This window comes from Geotrypetes seraphini, chromosome 5 (assembly GCF_902459505.1).
Source record: "Geotrypetes seraphini chromosome 5, aGeoSer1.1, whole genome shotgun sequence".
NCBI classification, from domain to species: domain Eukaryota; kingdom Metazoa; phylum Chordata; class Amphibia; order Gymnophiona; family Dermophiidae; genus Geotrypetes; species Geotrypetes seraphini.
In genome coordinates, this window is record NC_047088.1 from 170,330,711 (window position 1) to 170,357,883 (window position 27,173).

At 41.4% G+C, this 27,173-nt stretch overlaps 1 protein-coding gene across 3 annotated transcripts in view; it reads right to left on the minus strand.

Moving 5' to 3' along the window:
• Window positions 1-27,173, minus strand: part of HIBCH (3-hydroxyisobutyryl-CoA hydrolase) — a 201,039-nt gene that overhangs the window by 136,215 nt on the left and 37,651 nt on the right. For all 3 annotated transcript variants that reach the window (XM_033946048.1, XM_033946047.1, XM_033946046.1), the window contains one exon: window positions 13,926-14,006. In XM_033946048.1, the coding sequence (XP_033801939.1) occupies window positions 13,926-14,006 (81 nt within the window). The remainder of the gene's footprint in view (window positions 1-13,925; window positions 14,007-27,173) is intronic.

Consider the following 27,173-nt stretch of genomic DNA (forward strand, 5'->3'; position numbering starts at 1 on the left):
AAGACAGACAGCGGGAGGGAGGGAGAGAGACAGACAGAAAGAAAGACAGACAGCGGGATGGAGAGAGACAGACAGACAGAAAGACAGCGGGAGGGAGACAGACAGACAGAGAGAGAAAGACAGACAGCGGGAGGGAGAGAGATAGACAGACAGACAGAAAGAAAGATAGACAGCGGGAGGGAGAGAGACAGACAGACAGAAAGAAAGATAGACAGCGGGAGGGAGAGAGACAGACAGACAGAAGAAAGAAAGACAGTGGGAGGTAGAGACAGACAAAAAGAAAGAAAGACAGCGGGAGGGAGAGACAGACAAAAAGAAAGATAGACAGCGGGAGGGAAACAGACAGAAAGAGAAAGATAGACAGCGGGAGGGAAACAGACAGAAAGAGAAAGATAGACAGCGGGAGGGAAACAGACAGACAGAAAGATAGACAGCGGGAGGGAGAGAGAGACAGAAAGATAGACAGCGGGAGGGAGAGAGAGACAGAAAGAAATAAAGATAGACAGCGGGAGGGAAACAGACAGAAAGAGAAAGATAGACAGCGGGAGGGAAACAGACAGAAAGAGAAAGATAGACAGCGGGAGGGAAACAGACAGAAAGAGAAAGATAGACAGCGGGAGGGAAACAGACAGAAAGAGAAAGATAGACAGCGGGAGGGAAACAGACAGAAAGAGAAAGATAGACAGCGGGAGGGAAACAGACAGAAAGAGAAAGATAGACAGCGGGAGGGAAACAGACAGAAAGAGAAAGATAGACAGCGGGAGGGAGAGAGACAGACAGAAAGATAGACAGCGGGAGGGAGACAGACAGAAAGATAGACAGCGGGAGGGAGACAGACAGACAGACAGAAAGATAGACAGCGGGAGGGAGAGAGACAGACAGACAGACAGAAAGATAGACAGCGGGAGGGAGAGAGACAGACAGACAGAAAGATAGACAGCGGGAGGGAGAGAGACAGACAGACAGAAAGAAAGACAGCGGGAAAGAGAGAGACAGACAGACAGAAAGAAAGATAGACAGCGGGAGGGAGAGAGACAGACAGACAGAAAGATAGATAGACAGCGGGAGGGAGAGAGAGACAGACAGACAGACAGAAAGATAGATAGACAGCGGGAGGGAGAGAGACAGACAGACAGACAGAAAGAAAGATAGACAGCGGGAGGGAGAGAGAGACAGACAGACAGAAAGAAAGATAGACAGCGGGAGGGAGAGAGACAGACAGACAGAAAGAAAGATAGACAGCGGGAGGGAGAGAGACAGACAGACAGAAAGAAAGAAAGATAGACAGCGGGAGGGAGAGAGACAGAAAGATAGAAAGATAGACAGCGGGAGGGAGAGAGACAGACAGAAAGAAAGAAAGATAGACAGCAGGAGGGAGAGAGACAGACAGACAGACAGAAAGAAAGATAGATAGCGGGAGGGAGAGACAGACAGAAAGATAGACAGCGGGAGGGAGAGAGACAGACAGAAAGAAAGAAAGAAATAAAGATAGACAGCGGGAGGGAAACAGACAGAAAGAGAAAGATAGACAGCGGGAGGGAAACAGACAGAAAGAGAAAGATAGACAGCGGGAGGGAAACAGACAGAAAGAGAAAGATAGACAGCGGGAGGGAAACAGACAGAAAGAGAAAGATAGACAGCGGGAAGGAGAGAGACAGAAAGAAAGAAAGAAAGAGACAGTGGGCGGAAGACAGACAGACAGAACGAAAGATAGACAGCAGGCGGGAGACAGACAGAAAGACAAATATTCTAGCACCCGTTAATGTAACAGGCTTAAACCATATTGTCTAATAATCTCCTCCCTCCATATCAGGGCTGGAAAACCCCTTAATTTAAGTCTTACATCTGAATTTCGATTCCCACAATAATCACCCACCCTCAGAATTCATGGTAACTCAGAACTGCTCTCCTACACCCTCCGCCTCCATGATTAACAGATTTCTCTGGTAAGTTAGTTACTTCTTCCATTAAAGGCCAAAGTGAAGAGTTAAGCTTTCACCTGCTTCCTGCAGTAGAGATAGTCATGTGTTAAGTAAAGTCTTTTAGGAAGTGCATGCCAGAGGGTGGGGGATACTGCGGAGAAGATTCACTGGCAGATATCCTATTGAACAGTGAGCTTGTAAATTAGAAAGGAACATTCAACCTATTTGGACTCATGATGAACTACATAATGTATTATTTTATGCAGACAAATCTCTGCTTTTTGTTGAAGTCACAAAATATTCTCTCCCTGCTTTATTGGGGGAAACGGATAACTTTGCAAAATTTTAGTGCTGTAAAATAAAGATAAAACAGAGGTAGATATGAGCAAGGCAGATATTCCTCATAACTTTCCCTTCAAAATTGCCCACACTAGATTCCAATATTTAGGTATTTGTATTTCAGATAATTTAAATACACTACAAGGATAGTTCAGATTCATAAGCTGTTTGATGGATGGCATCACTTAATACCAACATGATGCATAGAGTGGCATTTGTAAAGAAGATTCTTCTACAACTTTTATTTTAATTTGCCCAGCTCCCTTTTACAATACTGCAAAGTTACTTTGTGGCACTCGATAAAATGCTAAGTTCCTTTATTTGGGTAGGAAACCTAGAGATGCCTTAAACAACTTAAGCTATTCCCTTTGCAGTGAGTTTTCGGGCTGCCCAACTTAATTCTTCACTATCAATAAGTAGTACTTAAAGCTCTGAAAGACCATCAGGGTCACCATGCACAGACTTGTTTCAACTCGCTTGGTACTTTCTTTCATTCTCAGGTAGATTATTGAACACCCCTTGTAACTATAAACAAAATGCAATACAATCTGGTATTTAGATCATACTGGATGCACATGTGACAAGATCTGGCAACCATGGTGGCTGCTGTTGGAGGGGGTGTGGGGGCACTGGAAGCTCTGGAACATCTATGGTGGAATTGTGAGAGGAGCAAAAAATTTTGAAAGCAGTTTGGGGATAGATTCAGGGGTCGACGATTAACCAATGGCATAATTCCCCTCAACTCTGTTAGGATCTGTCCCAGAGGGGTTTTTTGAGGAGCAAGGCCAAGGATCTAAAATATTAAGTGTGTGGCGCAGTGGTTAAAGCTATAGCCACAGCACCCTGAGGTTATGGGTTCAAACCCACGCTGCTCCTTGTAAACCTGGGCAAGTCACTTAATTCCCCCATTGCCCCAGGTACATTAGATAGATTGTGAGCCCTCCGGGACAGGGAAAAATGCTTGCCTAAATACATTCATATAAACTGTTCTGAGCTCTCCTGGGAGAACGATATAGAAAATTGAATGAATTAGTAAATTATTAACAGCTAAGATGACCATTACCAATGTCTGGAGGGATGCACAGGATCCCTTGGTGCATAAATGGAAAATGGTTTAAGATGATTTTCAGAGTTAAAAGAATGGCTGTTGTAAGAGGTTAGAGACAAATATGAGAATTTTCCCAAAAGTCTTCTGGCGTAGACCTCATACCATTTTGGTCACTTTCTTCTGAACTGCTTCAATTCTGTTTGCTCAGTGAGAGATATGGCCTCCAAAACGGAACACTGTTTTCCAAGCAGGGCCTCACTAATTACACGTACTGGCGCATTATCACCTTCTCTCTTCTGCTGGTAATGCCTCTTTCTATGAAGTCTAGCATTATTTTGGCTTTGGTCATCACCATGTAACATAGTTGTTTCACCATTTTGAGACCCTCAGATACTATCGCCCCAGGTCCCTCTCCTGGTCTGCGTTCAGCTGCTCTTTCCTCTCATCTTATACATCTCCTTTGAATTTCTGCAGCGAAAACTTAATCACTCTGCATTTCTTCACATTAAAGCTTACCTACAAGCATTCTATATTTTTGTAAATCACTTCTTATATCAGCTCTCTCTGGGATATCTACTCTGATCATTTACAAAAATGTAAACTCTTCCTTCCAACTCTTCAGCAATATTGCTCACAAAAGACACTTACAGGGGCATAATCGAAAGGGACGTCTAAGTCAGTTTACGTCCATCTCGCAAGTCGTCCAAAATAAAAAACAGCTTAAGACACATTTTTGAAAAATACGTCCAACTTTTTTTCCATTTCAAAAATCGTCTAATTATACGTCCTGCCGATCTGATCGTCCAAGCCGCTAAATCATCCATCTTTATACCACATAAGCATAACATAAGAACATAAGCAATGCCTCTGCTGGGTCAGACCTGAGGTCCATCGTGCCCAGCAGTCCGCTCAAGTGGCAGCCCAACAGGTACAGGACCTGTGCAGTAATCCTCTATCTATACCCCTCTATCCCCTTTTCCAGCAGGAAATTGTCCTATCCTTTCTTGAACCCCAGTACAGTACTCTGCCCTATTACGTCCTCTGGAAACGAATTCCAGGTGTCCACTACACGTTGGGTAAAGAAGAACTTCCTAGCATTCGTCCAACTTTTCAAAAAAAGGGTGCCATGTCTTCTCCTCCCTACAGCTCCCTTATAGGTTACGGTGAGCCTCCCCAAACCACCTCCAGAACCCCTAGACCCACTTATCTACTACTCAATAGCCCTTATGGCTGCAGGAGCCACTTATATGCCAGTACAAAAGGGTTTTGGGGGTGTATAGGGAAGTGCACATGTTTAGGTATCAATGCAGTGATTATAGGGGCTTAGGGACATGGGTCCTCCTTTCTATGAGTCCCTAACCCACCCCCAAGACGACTTAAGCTGCCTCTGTGCTGGATGACTAGGCTTTCCTATGCCAGGCGGCCAGGTGATGATGGTCTGGAGGCGGAATTTTAAAGATGTGATTAATAATTTTATGGGGGTGGTGGGGGGGGGGTCGGTGATCACTGGGGTAGTGTGTGGGGGTCTGTGTTATGTGTTTTCAGTGCTTATCTGGTGGGTTTAGGTGGGTTTTTGTGACTAAGTCACAAGTTCCGTCGATCGTGGGCTGTATAACTTTCGGTTATACATGCTGTATGACTAAGTCTAAGACGGCACACGTCCCGCCCAACTCCCGCCCTCGACACTCCTCCCAAAACGCCCCGTTTAGCTTTGGTTGTTCAGTGGCACTATGAAGGCCTAGATCATTTAGAAATACATCCAAAACCCGTTTTTAGTATTAGCACTTGGACGTTTTTTGAGAAATGTTCGTCCAAGTGCTGACTTAGGCCGGTTTTTGGACGTATTTCTCTTTCGATTATGAGCCCCATAGTAAACAGAATTGATCCCAGGACAGATACCTGAAGAACTGCACTCACTCTTTTTTTATTTTGAGTGAATTCAATTTGCCACTACCCTCTTACCTGTTAATTAGGCAATTTCTAATCACCTTGAGACCTATTCCTAGGCCGATCGGTATATTCATAAGCCTCCTATGAGGAAAAGTATCAAGGCTTTCCTGGAAACCAACTAGATCACATCCAGTGCATGATGCCCTCATTCTAGTTTTCTGCTCAGCCAGTGGAAGAAATCATCTAATTTGGTATTTGTGCATTGCGCTATGCCTACAAAGGTTCAAGGCAACTTACAGAAGAAATGGAGAACACCTTGGAACACTGCAGAAAATCTAAAAACATTGCAGAACATATTTTGGCATGATCTTCCTTTGTTAAAATCACATTGCCTCAGAACACTCAAATTCTAGAAAGTTCACTCTTCCTTAAGCAGTGTCTCCATTACTTTTTCTACCACCAAGGCAAGGCTTATCAGGCTGAGATTTCCCTCCTCTTCTTTGTTTGCCACTTTTGTGAAAAGGGACAATATCAGCTCTCTCAATCCTGTGAAAATTCCCCCATCTCCAAAGAAATGTTAAACATAGCCTTTAGAGAACCCCCCTCCCTCCCGAAACTCTCAGAGCAATCTCAGTATCCTAGGATGTACTTTATCCAATCCTCCATGGATTTTCCCAATTAGTTTTTCCAGTTGTTCAAGAATACCTTCTTCTATGAATGGGTGTGATTATCTACTCCATTCCCATGTGCATCTTTGTCAATCACAATTTTTTTCTAGAAACACAACAGATATTACTTGTTCAGCATGTCTGTTTTTTATTTTGTTACTCTCCACACAATGCTCATCGGAATCTGACTTTTTTTTTAATTCCACCTCTGGCCTTCCTCCTCTCCTCAGTTTTTGTCACTTCATTTAGATCTTTAGCCATATTTTGATTCAGCATGTTATTTTGCCACTCTGATTTCTCTTTCATCTTTATCCTTGTACTTTTCCATGTTCTTATGATAGATTTTTCACTCCATCAAAAATTAGAAAGACTAGGGAACACGCAATGTAACTGCAGGGAAATACTTTTAGAACCAGTAGGAGGAAATATTTTTTCACTCAAAAATAGTTAAGCTCTGGAAAGCGTTGCCAGAAGTTGTGGTAAAAGTGGATAACGTAGTTGGTTTTAAGAAAGGTTTGGACAAATTCCTAAAGGAAAAGTCCATAGTCTGTTATTAAGACATGGGGAAAGCTTCTGCTTGCCCTGGATTGGTAGCATGAAATGTTTTGGCCAGGTACTAGTGACCTGGATTGGCCACCATAAGAACGAGCTACTGGGCTTGATGGACCATTGGTCTGATCCAGTAAGGCTATTCTTATGTTCTATATTTTGTGAACTCTACCCTTTTGCCTTTATTTTTGCAGGCTCTTCTTTAGAGAACCTTTCTGGTGTTCTTTTCCTCTTGCTTCTATTTTCCTTGTTTAAGCTTCCATTGCTCTTTTTATAGCCCCTTTAAAGTTTAGCCCACAGTCTTGACTTCCTTATCTCCTTTTACCCTACCAGCTCTTCTCTTTCAGTTACTTCTCCATTTTACTTTAAGTTTGGTGTGACTGGACTCTGCCCTAGCTTTGCAAATGGACACACACCCAGATATTAGACACACCATGTACTAGAACTAGTGTGGACCCTTCTCTGGCAGATTCTGACATACGTCTGAGCATAGCCCCTTGCAAGGCATCTATCTTTTTTACTTCTTTCTACGATTTACAGATGGAATATTCTGAATCTACCAGATGTGAATTAGAGTATCCAAGTACTATCACCTTTCACTTCACTCCCACCAGTATCACAGATCTGATCCCTGTCTTGCTCTGCTAAACATTTTGAAAATTAATCCTCTTGTATTTTAGCTTATTTTTTTAACTTATTGTTAACAGCGTCGAGCTTCCTCTGGTTGAAGACCCGGTATATAAAGTTAAGTTTTAGTTTAGTTTACTATTTCCTCTTTCGAAGATGATCCAAAGTGCTTACTCTTTTCCCAATGCCCCCTGCATTTTAATTGCTTTAATATAGCTTTTGACACAGACTTGCTCCATATATACTGTTTTGCCCACAAATGTAGGAGCTTCACCTATGCTTCTACTGCAGGTTATATGAGCACATCAAAGTTTTTCTAAACTTATTTATATCTAAAATGCAACAGAGATCAATGTAACAACTTGTGCTGTGCAACCATAAAACCAGATGCATCTGTACATCTGAAGAGAATCCAAGAATTCTACAATAAATCAAAGAAAACTAAAGGTGGACAAATATTTATTTTTTTGAAGGATTTATATTCTGCACTATCAGTCAGTTTCTAGGTGGATTACAGCTTTACATACATAATTTGAGATGTAATACAACATATATTACAGGATTACAAATCTGCATGTACAGTATACTATTCAGGATTACAGTTCTTCACATATAATTTATTTAAACTTATCGAGTTTCTTTCGTGTCACCATCTCCCCGGCAACCGAATAGCAAGCTCGGCGCCGAAAACAGAACCGCATCGGAAGCCAAAAAACTCTTTTCCTCTTCAGCCCCTCCGGAGCTCTTAAATCAGGCAGCCATTCGCTAGGATGACATCACTTCCCCGCTGCACATATAATTTAAGACACATCACAACATTGTTGACAGGGGTAGAAGATACAGTGCAAGGTGTGCTGTAAAGGGCTACAAATTATTTATTTATTTATTTATTTAGATTTTTATTCCGTCCTCCCAGTAGCTCAGAACGGCCTACAAGTAAACATTCATAGTGGAGTACATTTGGACAATACAAAGACTATACAGTAATTTTAAATATAAGGACTTTACAGCAATTTAAGTAGAAGTTTAGAATGGAGAAGAGAGGGGAGAGGGGGTTTAATGGGGGTGAGGCGTAGACTGTGGGTGAATTTTAGTTGAAGAGTAAGGTCTTACCACTTTCAGGAAGGTCATCAATGAGTTCTGTAATCTGATTTGTGGGGGGAGTTGATTCCAGAGTTGGGGGATGAAGTGGCTGTAGGAGCGTTTGCAGGCAGTTTCTGACAGGAGGGACTTTCCTGAGGGGATGCATAGGCATTTCTCCATTTCTGAACGGAGGGGGCGGTTGTGGGTGTACAGGGTTCGCTTGGATTTTATATAGATAGGGGTGGTGGCGTAAATTCTTTTATGCACTATTACCAGGGCCTTGAATGCACAGCGTTGGTTAATTGGAAGCTGGGAGACAATTGGCTCAAACTTTTAGACTTACTCTTGATTCTGTTCAATCACTTCTGTTTGGGATATCCAGACATGTTAATGGGTGGGATAAGCATCTTTAATGAGGTTTTGAATGTCTTGAGGTCAGTTATCAATGTATTTGTTCTGGAAGTTGTTTCCACCACTGGGGTACTTTAATGTAGACGATGAAACTCCTGTGTACTTTATTGTGGATTGCTCCAATAGAGGGTATGTTGAGGAGCTTAGCTCTTGAGGACAGTAGTGGCTGAGTAGGTTGATGGATGTGTAAGTGTAGAATTCAGTATTGGAGATAACATACCTGACAGTGCTTTGAAAACCAGCATCACAGTTTTATTTCAGATGCAATATTTAGACACCAGCCACACTATCAAAGTGTTTTGCTCTATTCCTCTAATTGTGGCGTTTTTCCTTTAGTTAATTTTGGGACCCTTTGCAGATTGTTTGGAAAGTTTTTTCTTTTACACCATTTCATATCCTACTGTGTTTTCTTCCTTGCCTCCCTAGCCTCTTCTTCCTTTACTCATCCAGTTTCTCTCTCCCTCCAGCCTCTTATTCACCTTTCTTCACCAAGTCTTTCGCCACCAAAGCCATCTTCATTTACCATATCAACATGTCCGGCACATCACACTGGACTATGATGGCACCAACGCCAACATCTCTTCTTCTTGTAACCCGACAGCAATAGTACTAGAGCATTTTCCTCTAGCAACCCTACACTAGTATGCCTTTTGCAACAAGGGACCAAATGCCAGACTACATTAGCACATTCCATTCTTTTCTCCCCCTTCATTGGCAGTCTAATGCAAGCATGCTTTCCTCATTACAGCCTGGCAGGGTCCACAATAGTTAGGTGCCAGCAATTTATTCACTCAGGCAATAAGTAAATTGAATTTTTTCCACTCCTGAACGGATTAAACTTCCCTAAGTTCCAGGATAATTTGGTCTGATAATAGTCAACTTTAGTCTTCTCATTTCAACACAGGGATACTTATTGCAAACTGAAATATGTTTTGATGCTATTAATATAAAAAGGAAGTTTTGTGGTATGAACCCTTTGTAGTATGAACCCTTAAAAAAATCCTCTCTATCAAAGAAAACAAGCATAAAATACATATAAAACCAACTCGCCGCTTCTTCCCAAAAAGCAAGAGCTCTACAATAAAAGAATAATCCAAAGAAATTATAATACGCTTGAGCTATAAATTGAGCTTTCTTCAGGAAATTCAGTTACCCAACACTGAACAAATTTTAAAAAATATATTCTTTTTATGAATGCAAACTGGCTAAAAGATGAGAAATAGAAGATTAAATGGCCACTTATTCACATGGATAGTGGGTACCCTATGACTCTGTACAAGTACTTATACTGTTTAACATATTCATAAAAGGTCTGGAGATAGGGGTGACAAGTTATTCAACACCATTTGAACTGCACAAACTGCAAAGATCTAAAGAAAAATCTTGAGAGAGTAGGGGACTGGACATCAAAATCAATGTTTCTCAACTGTAATCAGATCTTCATGATTACTACAAAAAATATCCACAACATAGATTGGCATATGTTTGAGAATCATGGTTTGCATTAAATTTTTTAAAATTAAGATATTTTGCTCAATCCCACTGTTTGAGGGTTTTTTTGTGGGTTTTTTTTAATTTCTCTGTTGCTTTAAGCCAGTGATTCCCAACCCTGACCTGGAGGAACACCAGGCCAATCGGGTTTTCAGGCTAGCCCTAATGAATATGCATGAGAGAGATTTGCATATGATGGAAGTGATAGGCATGCAAATTTGCTTCATGCATATTCATTAGGGCTAGCCTGAAAACCCAATTGGCCTGGTGTTCCTCCAGGACAGGGTTGGGAACCACTGCTTTAAGCAACTGAAAGAGAGACAATCACCTGTAGTTACCAAAGGTCAAGAAAATGGAGTTGGATCAACAGAAATCAGACATAGTGTGGCATACAAACAACGACTTTACTGAATCCTGATAACCTGAGGCAACCACATTTTGGTCATCACCTGAATATCTGTATGACATTGGAAACAGACAAAAATCACTATAAATAAACATTATGATAAAATTAGATGGATGACATACTTATATCTAAAAGACATAATGTAGCCATATCAGTGGCATAGCTCTGGGAGGCCTGGACCCTGGACCCTTCCTCTTTTGGCTAAGGACCTCTCCACAACTGAAGTACCTGTTGAATGGCTAGTGGTGATGCTTAATTCCTGCCAGCTGATGAGATCTGCTGCCAAAATTGCCCCATGTTGCCTTAGCCTCCTTACCTCCATGCACGAACCAAGCATGTGCAAGAAGTGCTTAAGTCAGCAGCTAAAACAAAGCCCACCAACTTCTTTGTTGCTGAGACAACACTGGGGCAGTTCAGGAAGCAGATCTCATTGGCTAGTGGAAACTGAGCATAAGATTATTAATGTGGCAGCATCTGTGGCAACAGCAGGGCAGGGAAGCAGAGAGGAAATGTGTTTCCATCCCCACAAACTGAATGAGCCATACTGCATTCCTTTAATACATCTCAAAATTAAATAACAAAATTTAAAATAAATACAAATCACTAGATGTGAAGAAAACAAAAAAAGAAAAGGAAAAAACCTCCAAACAAAAAAAAGTTAACTCTTGTCATAATATGTGCAGTGGTATAGCGAGGGTGAGCAGCGCCTAGGGTGGTGGAGACACTCCCCGTACTTTTTTTTTTTTTTTTAACTTCAGCGCAAGCAGCTACCAACTTACTACCCGTATTGGCTTCAGCGCTCTGATGTCATTTTCTAGGTTCGGGTCCTGGAAGTGACATCAGAGAGAGCGCTGAAGCTGATGCATGCAGCAAATTGGTAGCTTAAGTCAAAAAGCTACAGGGGAAGGGAAGGGGTGCATGCGCAGCAGGGGTGGGAAAGGAGGAGAGGTGCCAGAGCAAGATGGCATCCAGTTCAGACTGCCCCCCCCCTCTTAATACGTCAGAATTATACGCAAAACTAACCCCCCTCTTACTACGTCAGAATTATACGCAAAACTAACCCCCCTCTTACTACGTCAGAATTATACGCAAAACTAACCCATTTAGTGAAATTACGCCCCAAAAAACAACGCAAACAAAAGAATTAACCCAATGATCTCCACAGACAAATCCAAGAAGAAACAAAAACCAATGTGGAGAAATGATGTTCCTGAGATGGGTCCAAAGCTTTTCAGCAAACTGTGTCCTAGAGGTTTTGATGTGGTTTGCCAAGTTTTATTATTATTTTAATATTAATAAAGTCCATCTCAGGAACATCATTTCTCCACATTGTTTTTTGTTTCTTCCCCATAAAAGAACACCACACCTTCATTTTACTATGTAAAAGAAAAATCAGAGATGGCCAAAAGAAAATATGGGTGTCTCAGGAGCCACATTACTGGAATCATTTCATTACGGCGACCCAACACAGCTGTTTCAGCATGTGCCTGCCTCAGGGGTCTTTAATACTGTGCAATTTAGCAGTGCATTGAGGAATATTCAGAACGATGTATGATCCCAAGAACAGCTATCATGTCTGTTCCATGTACCATGATAGATTAATAAACTTTGCAGGAAACAAAGGATCACAACTGGTAGTAATCTGTCAAACTTCCCGAAGCTCTTACAAAAATGACAGCAGCTTAATTGAAAAATATTTTAACTATTCTTTGGAGAGCCACATCAGCATTTTTAAAAGGTACTGCTCATGTAGCTAATGGGCAGACTGGATGGACCATTCAGGTCTTTATCTACCATCATTTACTATGTCACTACGTCATATTACTATGTCATTGAATCTATGAACAGTGTAACTACGTCAGTAAGTTTATAAATACAGGAAACAACAACACAATATGTTGTTGTTTTAAAGTATTATGTATGTGGATATACTGTAAACCGCCTAGGAACTAGACGGTATAGAAATTTTTTAAATAAGATGCATATATATTAACTGTATTTATTTTTATATATAATTTATATACTACTGATATTGATCATGATGAATTATACGATTTTTAAGATCAAAGGAAACACATTTTAACATACATAATATCATTTGAAGATTTTTGGTTTTAAAAGTGATGCACATAATTGGGTTATTAGTTTTATTCACATTCAATGTTTTGTATTATTTGTTTTTAAACATGGATTTAATTTTCAGATGTACAGTCAAACCTCGGTTTACGAGTACCACGGTTTACGAGTGTTTTGCAAGACGAGCAAAACATTTTGTAAAATCTGCAACTCGTAAACCGAACTTGACTCACTATACGAGCGTGTCCCAAAGTAAGGGTGTCCAACCTGCTGCCCCGTGCAGCCCGCTCAAGGGCAATGCGTTTGTTCCCTCTGCCGCCCCTGAACGATTGCCTTCTTGCCGGCTCCCTCCTCCTTGCTGTGGTGTTCACTCGGGGCAGTGGGCGGCAGCTCCTGCATGCCTCCTGCGGCTGGCCCGGCGACGTTCCCTCTGACGTTGCGATGTCAGAGGGAGGGCTTCTGGGTCGGCCGCGGGGGGCATGCAGGAGCTGCCGCCCGCGGCTCCAAGCGAACAGCACAGCAAGGAGGAGGGAGCTGGCAAGAAGGCAATCATCCAGGGGTGGCAGAAGGAGGGCTTCCGGGTTGGCCGCAGGGGAGCACGTGGGAAGCGCAACCCGCGGCTTTAAACGAGCACTGTGGCAAGAAGGAGGAGAAAGCCGGCACGAAGGTAGGCACCCACAGCACAAAACGAACGAACAAGAAGGTTGGTTGGTTTGGCTGTGGAAAGAGCCCCAGTGCCCCAGAGCCCCAGTTCTGTCATGTTTATGTCAGTCGCTGGCAGCCGTAGCAACGAATCGTCTGAGTCTCCATTATATCCTATGGGGAACTTTGCTTTGATAAACGAGCGTTTTGGATTACGAGCATGCTCCTGGAACAGATTATGCTCGTAAACCAAGGTACTACTGTATTAGAGTAATGCAGTATGGCTACAGTATTTATGTTTTTTTAAATGTTACATAACAAATCTGTCATCTATCTAATTTTATCAATTTTAAACTAAATTGTTCTTATATATAGGGGCTCATTTTCAAAGCACTTAGACACACTAAGTACCATAGAAACCTATGATATTTTGCATGTCTCAGTGCTTTGAAAATGAGTCCTTTTTCAATGTCATACAGTTTTGGATATATCCCTGATGCAGACTGTGGCCAAAACATGATTATATCAGACTATGGGCCTGTTTTACAAAGCCGTGCTGCAATAGCCCTGAGGCCCTTTAAATCTCTATGGGCTTCAGGGCCGTTACCGCAGCGGCCTGTGCTAAACGGCTTCGTAAAAGAGGCCCTATGTGATTTCAATAAAGTTCTTTGTATGTGTCGTACTGCATCCATTTGTAAATGAGCTAGCTCTATTTTCTTTACTCTGTGATTCCGACGTTTCAGCTTGTTTGTTTTCCATTAGAAAATACATACCAATAGCATTGTTCAGGATGTATTCTTCTCTGAAAAAATCTTGTGCCAATCTCTGTCCAGCCTTTCCTGCATCTGTGACAGCTATTGAAGTCACAAAATAGAATTAAAAACTGTTAGATCTATAAAAACCAAACAGAGAAACTATTTTGGAAAAATAAAATGGTAAATATTAATGCAAATTAATTTCAAAAATACAAAATGACAAATAATAAATATGACTTGACAACCAAGTCTGACATAAAAACAAATTTCAACTCTTGATGCTCAACTAAAACGTTTTTCAGCAAGGGAACTTGAACTCATGTCAAGATTTCCATTAATGAACAATGCCATTCTTCTTGGCAATGTATAGATCTGCCAGTAACAATTGGCAACCATTCATTAAACGATACCTCTATTATTCTCCTGTATTATGACTGAATCTTTATCAAAGTACATGGTTTTCAAATTTGTTTTGAATACCAACTGGTATCAAGCCTACAACTAATCTCTAGAAGCAAGATCAATAATATATCTAATATATTTTGGAAACACTACTACATTCTGTAGCCCAGTGTTTTTCAACCTGCGAGATGTTGCATGGTGTGCCGTACGGTGCAGACACTGATTAGGCCTCAGGCCGGGTCCCGCACGCGCTCCCATGAGACTCCCCCGGTCCCCGCTGCTGTTCAGTTTCGATCTTCTGCTCTGACGCAACCGGAAACAGGAAGTTGCAGCAGAGCAGAAGATTGAACACTGAGCAGCCACGCGTGCGCGGCTCTTTGGGAAAGCGTGCATGTCGCCGAAATACAAAACCTACAAACTAAGGTGAGGCGAAGGGAGAGAGCTGGCTAAACAGTAGGATCAATTGGGCAGGCGAGTGGTGGCTGCGGGGACCATGCGATCGCTCGTGTTCCCGGCTCAAATTGGAAGGAGGGAGTGAAAGGGAAAAGGATTCTGGGCCAAGGGGATGAAGACGGAAAGAAAAACCCACAGCAGGAAAGAAAGGGAAGGACAGGCAGGTGAGCCAGATGCTAGAAGCAGGGGGGGGAAGAAAGAGGGAAAAAAGCTAGATGGGGTTGAAAAGAAGAGACACACTGGTATGGAAGAGGAAGATAAGGGAAATCTGGACACAGGAAGGTAACAGAAAGAGGGGAAATTATGTGCATGGGGCATAGGGACAGAGACATAAAGGGGACATGCCATGGGGATGGTATATGGACACGGGGGGGGGGGGGCAATGACAGATACATAGGGGAGATATTAGAAATGGAGAAAATAGGAGCACAGAAGCGAGATGGTTTGTGGGGATGGGACAGGGACCGAGCTCGCAGGCTCCAGTGGCTTGCACAAATTACATTGTAACGTGCCATGAAAATAAGAGGGAGGAAGGTAGATAGATAAGCCACGTGAGAGGAGCTGAAGGGTTGTAGAAAGGAACAGATGGTAAAGGAGGGAGGGAAGGGTGGTGGTGGAAAGGAATAGGACAGACATTGAAGGAGGGTGGAGAGGAACAGACCCCGAAGGGAAATGTGGAAGACAGAGTGGGAAGAAGACAGATGCCAGACTATGGGGGAGCGGAGGGAAGAAGATGGGTGCTAGACCAATTGGGGGGGGGTGAAGGGAGAGGCACAGTAACAGCAAATGGAAGACGCAGAGAGAAGACACACAGTGGATAGAAGGAATTGAATGAGAAGATGTGGAAAGCAGAAACCAGACAACAAAGGTAGAAAAAAAATTCTATTTATTTATTTATTTTTTGCTTTAGGATAAAATAGTATATTAGTTGTGTTGATAAAAATTTATAAACAAAGCCCTGCCAGCTGAACATCTCTTTCTCTAGTTCAGCAGCAGAAACTTTGATTTATAAGAAAGGAATAAGCTAAATATTACAGTACTAAGGCTTATATGGATGCAGCGGGGACGGTGACGGGGCGGTGAATGGGATGGCAGTGGCGGTGACGGGGCGGTGAAAGGGATGGCGGTGACGGTGACGGGGCGGTGAAGGGAACGGCTGTTGACGAAGAGCTACGTGTGTGTCTTTCTTCGATTCCAACCAGAATATCAGCTTTGTGTTCAGGCAAACAGGCCCAGGTTTCGCACTGAATAAAGTATTTTATAATTTTTCACTATTCTGTTTACTTAATATTTCATAATAAAGTAATTATAAAATACTTTCTTTGTGTTTATTTGATTCCTATTCAAGAGAATTACTTTATATATAGTCAATATAGGCACAGAGTTAAATTTTTTAACATTTTCTAATGGTGGTGTGCCTCGTGATTTTTTTCATGAAACAAGTGTGCCTTTGCCCAAAAAAGGTTGAAAAACACTGCTGTAGCCTAACTGAAAAGATTGGCGAGTCAATTGTGTTTTAGTCTTTCAGAATGGGAATCAGTTTTCTGTTGTAGGGCAGATATGTCAAAGGATTAAGAAAAAATTTGATTGTTTTCCATTATATTTAAAAAAAAAATATTCATAGGCTTTACGTAACGATTCAAATTGTCACTTTTACATGATAAAGTTTGGCCAGAAGATACACAAAATAGAAGTGTCATCCTCTATTAAAAATGGGAGCTGGGATGAACTAGCTGACATAGTCATAGTACTACTAGAGAGACCTGGGTTTCAATTTCCAAGTTCAGTTTTTGCATCTCAAACATCCCTGACGTCATTGGGTCCGTCTCTTGAGCTTTAAAATCAAGCCGCCGCCGCGGCTGAATCGGGAGCTTTGCCTGACTGAGTGGAGTACTGCCCGAGGGGATTTTCGCCGGTTCCTGGCCTCCTGCAGCAGCGGTTTGCTGAGCATTTTCTTTGGCTGACAGGCACTTGCAGAGACGGACCCCCTGACGTCATCGGGTCCGTCTCTTGAGCTTTAAAATCAAGCCGCCGCCGCGGCTGAATCGGGAGCTTTGCCTGACTGAGTGGAGTACTGCCCGAGGGGATTTTCGCCGGTTCCTGGCCTCCTGTAGCAGCGGTTTGCTGAGCATTTTCTTTGGCTGACAGGCACTTGCAGAGACAGACCCCCTGACATCATCGGGTCCGTCTCTTGAGCTTTAAAATCAAGCCGCCGCCGTGGCTGAATCGGGAGCTTTGCCTGACTGAGTGGAGTACTACCTGAGGGGATTTTTGCCGTTTCCTGGCCTCCTGCAGCAGCGGTTTGCTGAGCATTTTCTTTGGCTGACAGGCACTTGCAGAGACGGACCCCCTGACGTCATCGGGTCCGTCTCTTGAGCTTTAAAATCAAGCTGCCGCCGTGGCTGAATCGGGAGCTTTGCCTGACTGAGTGGAGTACTGCCCGAGGGGATTTTCACCGGTTCCTGGCCTCCTGCAGCAGCGGTTTGCTGAGCATTTTCTTTGGCTGACAGGCACTTGCAGAGACGGACCCCCTGACGTCATTGGGTCCGTCTCTTGAGCTTTAAAATCAAGCCACCGCCGCGGCTGAATCGGGAGCTTTGCCTGACTGAGTGGAGTACTGCCCGAGGGGATTTTCGCCGGTTCCTGGCCTCCTGTAGCAGTGGTTTGCTGAGCATTTTATTTGGCTGACAGGCACTTGCAGAGACAGACCCCCTGACATCATCGGGTCCGTCTCTTGAGCTTTAAAATCAAGCCGCCGCCGCGGCTGAATCGGGAGCTTTGCCTGACTGAGTGGAGTACTACCTGAGGGGATTTTTGCCGTTTCCTGGCCTCCTGCAGCAGCGGTTTGCTGAGCATTTTCTTTGGCTGACAGGCACTTGCAGAGACGGACCCCCTGACGTCATCGGGTCCGTCTCTTGAGCTTTAAAATTAAGCCGCCGCCGTGGCTGAATCGGGAGCTTTGCCTGACTGAGTGGAGTACTGCCCGAGGGGATTTTCACCGGTTCCTGGCCTCCTGCAGCAGCGGTTTGCTGAGCATTTTCTTTGGCTGACAGGCACTTGCAGAGACGGACCCCCTGACGTCATTGGGTCCGTCTCTTGAGCTTTAAAATCAAGCCACCGCGCGGCCGCAGGGGCGTTCCCTAAGGGGCACGCCAGGCCCCTTGGGAGCCACGAGGAGCCACGAGGAACCCGGGAACTGGAAGCCGGTTGGTAATATATAAACTCTTTCTATAACTTTTTACATAAGTTTAGAATATGGGAAAAAGAAAGATAAAACCTAAAAGTTCTACACCAGTGGTATCGGGTCCAATGGACAGACATTTATTACTACTTTCAGACAATCCACCAGTGATACCACCAGATGTAGATTCCTCCTTGTCAGGAGCCTCAATAAGTCCTCTCAATCGCACTCCTCCCCTTCATCCGGTACCCAGTGATGGTGGGAATATAACCCCCACCATATCTGATGTTCAAGTGATTTCATCCACCCATTTGAGTAAATTAGTATATGCTGAAATACCTAAATCTTTAACATTTTCTGGTGGAGTGGATGAAACCACACGAACAGAAGAAACACAGGATATTACCTTAAAAAACTTATGGTTAGGTATATCCAGAGTTGAAGGGTTTCTCAGGACAACGATGAAGCAAATGGGAGATTATTCTCAGTCAGTTTCTTCTAAATTAGAAAATGTGGATGCTAATTTAGGTTGTTTAGACAAACAACTAAATGTGGTGGAAAATCAATGCAATAATTTGCTAGCTGTCTCTGTATCAGCTGTTAAAGATTCAACAGTAATACACTCAAAAATTGAATCTATGGAGAACATGAATAGAGTGAAAAATCTACGCTTGGTAAATTTTCCAGTAACTCATTTATTGTCATCTGAGATTTCATTAAGGAAATTCTTTAAAGAAGTACTGGGAATGACCAATGCAGAGAATTTTCCAATAAATAATTATTATTATATTCCTCCAAAAAAACTTGAATCTGCCCAGGGGGAGGACCATCTGACCACACCAGAGGTAAATTTGACTGAATTTCTAGAGGACACACAGGATGTGATTCAGACTCGGTCCACCCTGGTAATAACATGCATGAGCGAGATGGATAAAATGTTGATAATGAGACTTTATTTCAAAAATAGGTTAATGAAATTTTGTGGGGATTTGGTCAGGATTTTTCCGGATGTATCCAGAACCACACAGCTGAGGAGGAAAGAATTTTTGAAATTGAAGGATAGAGTGCATCCTTTTACCTGAAATTTCCCTGTAAATGTATGATTAAACTACAAGATATTGAATATTCTTTTTGGGATCCAATACAACTACAACAATTCTTAATTGCAAGAGAAAAGAAATAGAAATGAGATTTGTTTCACCTTACTGAGAAATATGAGGAGAATAAATATAAATAGTATTCCAGTTTTGGGGAATGACTCCGGGTTCATTAACATGAACCAAGAATCATTATCCTCTATATTTCTTGAATTTATTTTATTAGAAAACAGCAAGATAACTCCCCATTAATGTGGGCTTGAAAGGAGCTTTGTATGTATGATTTGATTATGTATTGTTTTATGTGATTTTCCTTTTTTCTTCTGTATTATTGGATATTGTAAAGTATTCAAAATTATAAATAAAAAAAAAAACCAAACTCAAAACTAGCAATAGCTGCAAAGTTCCAACTGTCTCTTCTTGTACATAAAGGTCATTTTTATAAAACATATATGCCACTTATAAAAATGTACCCATATGTAAAAAGGAGTAAATTTTATGTGATCCAGGTGCAAGCCATACGTTCAGTAATAGGACTGGCTCAACGAGCTACTGATGAGTCAAAGCTGAACTGCTGTTTCTCCAATCTGCATCATACTAATAAAATGACAGCCATTTCCCCTGCATTAATGTTGACAACATCTCCTGCAAGTAGCACTTTAGTCATGTCAGCAATACAATCCAAAAAAGTATAACCCTATGGACACAACAGTTGCCAATACGTCCAATGTACAAAACAATCTATAATTGGCTAGACTGAATAAATTTTCAGGGGGACTGTTTAACCTTGAAAAAAGAAAAATGTGAATTTATGGAAAAATATTAGCGGACATCAGTATGAGCTCTTACGCTGTAAATGAGGAGTTTTCTGAGCTCAGGCAGAAACTCATGGGTGACCAGCAATCCAATCCAAAATGTTCAAGATATTTCTTATTTCAAAATGAAAGTTTATGCATGTAGACATTTCTAAATACTTCAGGGGACAACTCTACAAAGGGTCAGGTTATGTGCCAAAAACATGTGTGCCAAGATAGTATTCTATAATGGCATCTTAAGTTTAAAGTGTGTGCCTAAGTGCAGTTATGCACCTAACTGCTTTTACCCCCATTTTGGAGCTTTAATTCTATAGAATGCACTAAAACAGAAGTTGTGGGAAGATGATCGTGTATGGAATGATTAGAAATAATACCTTTAGGACAAAGGAAAAGATTAAAAAAATAAATAAAAACCAGCAGCAGCCATGAATCACCTCAAAAGCACACTGACATTCATTAGAATTCATTCATCTTAAGACGTTCCCTTTTTCTTTAATATAGAATACTGTACTTTGTTGTACCATTTTCTCACTGCACTAACCTAGAAATCATATTAATCAAATGAGGCTTAGTACAATAGAGACCATTGCTGCTACACAAAAAGAGGTCAGTTATATAAAGAACAGAGCAGCTTCTTCAAGAGGGCTGGACTTCCTGATTGGCTGCTAAGAACACTTGAGAGTATGTTCACAGAATCATTCTCGGAGTAATTGGTTCCTGTGGGGATACAGGAGAATGGAACTTTGAGGAATCCGATTCATTCAGCTCAACATGTAATACTGGGACCAGACGTCACCATGTCAGTAGTGCACCTGATATTTTGGCATGCTGCCACACAGAAATTCTGTATAGTCCACTGAAGCACATTACAACTACATACAATTCCTGTCCCTTGTGTAACACGAAGGTTCCTCTAGCACTGTAGTGTTAATGAGTCACACTGAATATTCTTCTAACGGCTCATAAGGTTTCTGTGTGGAAGGGGATGTTCAATGGGCATAATGAGGGTAATTTCTTAATAGGGTGCCTATCTCAAATGCCCATAAAAGCAGCAAAAGTGCCCATGTGCCTTTATAAAATAAGCTATATTACACTATAGTAGCTTCCACCCGTATAAGTTAAAATACAACTTGCCTATTGGGCAATTCTTGCGGATTCGCAGGATTTGCTCTTCGATCATTCAGTATAAACTTGAAGCTAGAAAATTAGGGGACAGGCTATGGGTGAGGGGTTACCCTGACAGTTCAATTAGACAGGCATACATAAGAGCGAGGTACGCACAGAGGGATCTTCTTTTGTTACAACCGAGAGACACTCCCCAAGGAGAGTATAACCAACTTACCTGTGTTTTGCCTTTTTCCAGGGCAACCTCAACCCTGGTAGGCATTTTAAAGAAATATTGGTATATACTCCAGGGCCATAAATCTTTGGAAAATTTCCCCTTAGTCGCCTATTCTCGGGGGAGATCATTGGGTCAACGCTGTAGTTTTCAAAGATATGGGAAGAGACAGTTAATGATGGGGGGTCGCCACGGCAGTTGTGGTAGGTGCCAGTGGTGCCCTCTCACCATTCAGGGTGACAGTTGGCAGGTCCCGGGGAGAGATCTGATTTTGAGATCTAGAACGGATACAGATTGTAATTCTCAGGGGGTGGTTTATGCAATAATTTGCCCCTGCGATCTGGTGTACATCGGCCGCACTAATCGTAAGATCAAGTTACATCTCAATGAGCACAAGTCCCGTATCATAAACAGAATAGCCCAGGCTCCTTTAGTTGAGCACTGGGCAAAACAAAACCATTCCATGGAGGACTTGAAATGGCGGATTATTTATAAGAGTAGTGGGATTGGGGGTGAGGGGGATGTGAGACAGTTAAATGAAGAGGAGCAGAGGTATATTTTTAAGGTAGATACAGTGGAACCCAGAGGGTTAAACAACATGATCGAATGGAGTTCTGTGTCATGAACTCCTTAATAGTTCGGCCAATAAGCTGCAGGGGGGCGTGAACTTTGAAGGGAGAGGGAAGTATTTAAATTTAGTTCCGAGGACGCCGGCGCCATCTTATGCTCTTTGAAGTTTTGGAGTCGGATGACGGCGGCGACCTCGGTGAGGCACTCTTTGATCAATTTAGGTTTTAATGTTATAATCTGTGATAGGATGGAGACTATACACAATTGTACGTTTATGACTCCATTTTTTTACATATTTTTCTAGGGAGACCCTTGAGAAAGCACAATTCTTGTGCGAAACATGTCGGGTCTGACTCCCCAGGGTTGGCTGAGATAAGTACCATGTTAAGTTGGTTTATCAGCAACAAATGCATTATAACTATAATATATTTATGACATAAGTAGTAAAACTATAGAAAAACAAATAAAAAGTATTGAGTTAATAACAAGTGTGAAGTGACAGCCAATGATGAAGCACCACAATATGCTTCCCGCGATTTGAGCGACTTTTTTGCGGTGGAGTGGTGGGGCTGAGGCGTCATTTTCAATATCATACAATTACCATTAATATTATTGAATCCAGACCATTCAGTCGAATACTGATTTTATAAAATAAGCTGGCACAATACCCCCAAATAATGTACAAAACCCATCAATTTACCCAGCTCTGATGGTAGTGTAAATTTGTGCTGCGGCACATTTGATATGCGGTGGGAAGAAATTTCAGCATGACTAATGGACATACTGGATGAAGACTGTTCAGGTCTTTATCTGCCATCATTTACTATGTTACTATGACACACTATGGTTGAAGAAACTTCATTGGTTGCCTGTTCAATTTTGAATCATCTTTAAAATCCTTGTGCTGGTATTTAAAGTTATCCATTACAATATTTCTTGGCACTTGACACAAATAATGATACTCCATCAGCCTCTCAGATCTTTAAGGTCAGAGGGGAGGCGATGTGATTAATGAGTTTTCACATTTATGTTATGAAAATACAAGGGTATCTGCAATCTCAATAGTAGGGGTGTAATTGTGGAATAAATTGACAGGGCCATTAAGAGCACCTTTGGATTTCCAGAAATTTAAGAAAGTACTGAAGACTACTTTGTTTGTGGAGGTGTTTAACTGAATGAATAGCAATATTCTATGAAGATATTGAGACTGTTTTATGTCGAATGTTTAAATACTATGATTGTATTTTGTGAGCCACTTAGGTTTAAACACGTAAGACATATTTTAAATAAATAAATACTTTATGCAAGAGCACAGTACTTTATAAAATACCCATGCATGATACAACTCTAACCTAGCCTAGACCTACTGAGAATGTCTACTGTTCTGCACGGATACCTTTCCAAAACCTACCACGATCCCATTAGTTTCATGCCTCCAGTTTAGCTTTGTTTTCTGGTTAAAAGATCTGAATCTATCCTGATGTAACAAAATCTACACAAGATAAGAGGAAATTGTTTTAAACCATAAGGGAGGAAGCTAGGTTCCTGGGAGTTATGTTCTTGTTAGCCTACCCATGTAAATGTAAATGGTAATTTAAAAAAAAAAAAAAAGTAAATGTGTTGTAAGATATTTGGTGCTGAACCACAATATCTAAAAACCTTCCTTGACACGAAGATCTTAGGAGGTAAAGAACCAGCTAAAGAGTGACAGAAGAAGTTATGGGCTCCTTTTACAAAGTCGCGCTAAAATGCCCTGCGCACTAGCCACTATGGCCTCCTCTTGAGCAGGCGGTAGATTTCGGCTAGCACGCGCTAATCCGGTGTGTTAAAAACGATAGCGCACCTTTGTAAAAGGAGCCCTATGTTATCAGTCTATTGCATTTACCTTAAATGATTTTTCCTAATTTTCTCCTGTGGATTTAACAGTCCCTTTCTCTTATTTGAGGTCTAAGGAGGAATATTTTCTTTTCCTTACTTTTCTCTCTTATATTGAGAACAAGTATATAGTATGTTTCCTGTTAAAGATTTATCTTTCCAAGTTACTGTATCAAGTGTTAATGCTTATAACTTATCATTAAACTCATAAATTAACAAGATTTTTTTTTTTTATGACTATGTGAAAACGGGAACAGTCTTGCAGTGATCCTACCATTACACATGTGTGCCGGTACTCAATTTTATGAGTCACTTTCCATGATTAAAAATTGTTCTACATCTGGGGCATGTTTGGTGGACTTGTATGGCCTTTTGGAAGAGCATATGATTTCAGATTCTTTGGATTTCAGGACTGAAAATACTGGGACTCTGGGTTTCTTCTACTTAACAGGGACATACCAGGATTTCAGAAGACTTGGATCATATTGGTCAGACATTTACTAAATGCAACCAAACTGGCTTTAGCGACTGCTTGGAAGGATTCAGGAGAACTCTTGTTTAAATAGCAAGCTAAATTGTATCATGTTTATAGAATGGAGAAGTTGACCGCTATATGACGTAATATTGTTGGGAGATACTAGAAAATGTGGGATTCTGTACATAATTTGAACTTTTCTGAGTAAGGGGTGCTTCTCTTGACTTTACTCCATAGGTAGTTGCAGTTATGTCCCTGCTTGCCTCCTTTTTTCTATTTTTATCTTTACTTATTTGTTTTCATACAAAAAAAGAAAAATAGTAAAATATTGAGGTTCCATAAGGTTGGATTTATTTGGGGCACCTTCTACGAATGTGCGCTAAGCGTTTTAGTGCATGCACCAGATTAGTCCGCCTGCTCAAAAGGAGGCAATAGCAGCTAGAGTGCGCTATTCCGGTGCACGCGCCAAAGCGCTGGACGCTAGGTGCGCCTTTGTAAAAGGAGCCCTTGATGTTTTTTCATATTTTTTTATATATGTTTCATTGCTATTTGCCTTTATTTTGTAAAAAGGAGGAACGGAGGAAAAGCGTCAGAACATGTGTCCAATTTCACATACCAGCCCACTGGCCGTTCAGCTGATATGGACAACAATTTCAATCACTGGCCTTCCTCCACCACCCTTTAATTAATGTGCAAAATTTATGCTGTGCAAATATCAAGGTTGTAAACACCACTTATCTTGATGATGTGAAAAACTCGTTATGATTCTGATGAGCTTGTTTCGCAATATCTTCCTCAGAGAATCAGAAAAGCCATGAAATACTTATAAGAATAAGGCTACTTCCCAACAGCTCACAAAGCCCATATCACCTTACTTATCCTTAATAATGGCATCTGCTCAGCTCACTAACGCTGCCTTAAGTCCGGCCACTCCCGATTCAGAACGAGCCTTGTTTCATGCACAGCATGAATTTTGCACATTAATTAAAGGGTGGTGGAGGAAGGCCTGTGATTGAAATTGTTGTCCATATCAGCTGAATGGTATGTGAAATTGGACACATGTTCTGAGGCTTTTCCTCCATTTCTCCTTTTTGCAAGAGTCTCTAACTCTGCTCAGGATATATGAGATAATCGACATTTATTTTTTCAGTTTTACATGTATAGTTTTTTGACTTTTTGTTTTGATTTTTGTAACAAATAAGTACATGATCATTAGCGTCTAGGCCCTTTCCACTACCCATTTTGTAGGTGGCAGGAGCTTCCATGCTAATCCTGTACTAATCAGCATGTGGAAATGCCTATACAAAAATTCCAGAAGTGGCATTAGGCCTTTTTAAAGGTTTTTATTTGTACATCCATATAACTCCCCTGGATGTAGATTTTTTTTTTTTTTTTTTGGGGGGGTGATTTAACCAAAATACTTGTTGGCCATTAGTGTGAGTGGTTGCTCCAAGTAGCAGTGCTGCTTTAAGGTAAATAGAAAGCAGATTTAATGAATAAGGATACAACCACCCAGACAAGCATTATTCTTTGACATGATTGGTCCTTGAAAACTGATGGCAAGTCGTTTTAGTTTTAAAATATTAGTTATCCTAACTTGAGCAACAAAGCAATCAAGGCTTTGTTACTGTTTGGATCTTCTTATCTTTGCAAACTTGGATTTTCAGCTCTGAAATAAAATTTAAAAAAAAAAATATAACTGTAGATGGTGAATGATGAAATGTGTGTTTGCTTGTCAACTATCGAGCTGGTTTTGAGTTAATTTGCACTCAAAAACAAGCACATCTATCGCATTGATTAGCAAGTCTATCTACTTTAGTTTCGCCGTTGTTACAATTGCCCATACATAGCTTAACGAACTTTAAATAAATGACTCAAATTTAACCCCCCCTTTTTTTACAAAAGCATAGAGCAGTTTTTAGCACCGGCCGCAACAATAACAGCTCAAACACTTAAAGGAATTCCATGAGTATCAGAGCTGTTACCGCCACGGCCAGCACTAAAAACCATGCTATGGTTTTATAAAAAGAGGGAGGGTTAATTTTTGGTTGGTTTCGCAATTTTATAATTTCAATTATAATTTGCCACGAGAAAAATTTGCTCCATTTAGTGTGCCAGAGCTAAAAAAAAAAGTTTGAGAGACACTGCTTTATGTTGTAGGAGATCCTATAACCTGTTTAAATTAATAGTGTCTTCCCCTCCTTTTTCACGTTTCATATTGATAGTTTTAAGTGCAGGTTCTTTTGAAGATTTAATAATCAATAAAGTTGGTTTATACAGTTACTTATGTGCTGCAGAACATATTTTTGCTTTGATTTAAAGGCAGATATTTAACTAAATAAGGGCTCCTTTTACGAAGGCGCGTTAGGGCCTTAACACGCGGAATAGCACGCGCTAAAATGCCCTGCGAGCTAGCCGCTACTGCCTCCTCTTGAGCAGGCGGTAGTTTTTCGGCTAGCGCATGCTCATCCGGTGCATGCGCTAAAAATGCTAGCGCACCTTCATAATATGAGCCCTAAGTGTGGCAATAGACCAAATTCTTCAACCACCCCCCAAGAATTTAAAAGTGCCTGAATATAATTGGGTTAGAGTGTTAATGCCCCAATCCTGCCCTATTCTGAGTGAACAGTTCAGGAGTTGCATCTGTTGTTCTATAATAACATTGGTCTGACCCAGTGAGGCTATTCTTATGTTGAGAAAACCAGAAGGAAATTAAAGAATGAGCAGGATATTCAAGAATGAGGGAATTTCTGAAAAGAAAATCTGATAGGTCAGCATTAATAGTTACTCCTGGCAGAATTCTACGCAACTGTGCAGCACAGAATCAGTGCAAATAGAGGAGCAGAGCCGCTACTGCTGCCCGTCTCATCCTCTCCAGGGATAAGCTTGTGCAGCAAGACAAGGAGGAAGTGAACTGCTGCACAATGGGTCACGTCCTCCTCCTGTGTTGGCTTAGACCAGACTGTTTATGTGAACCGTGATCCCAGTACGAGACACAAAAAATAGAACAAAGTTGAAGGACACAGAAGGATTTCTCGATCACATTAGAAATCTCTAAA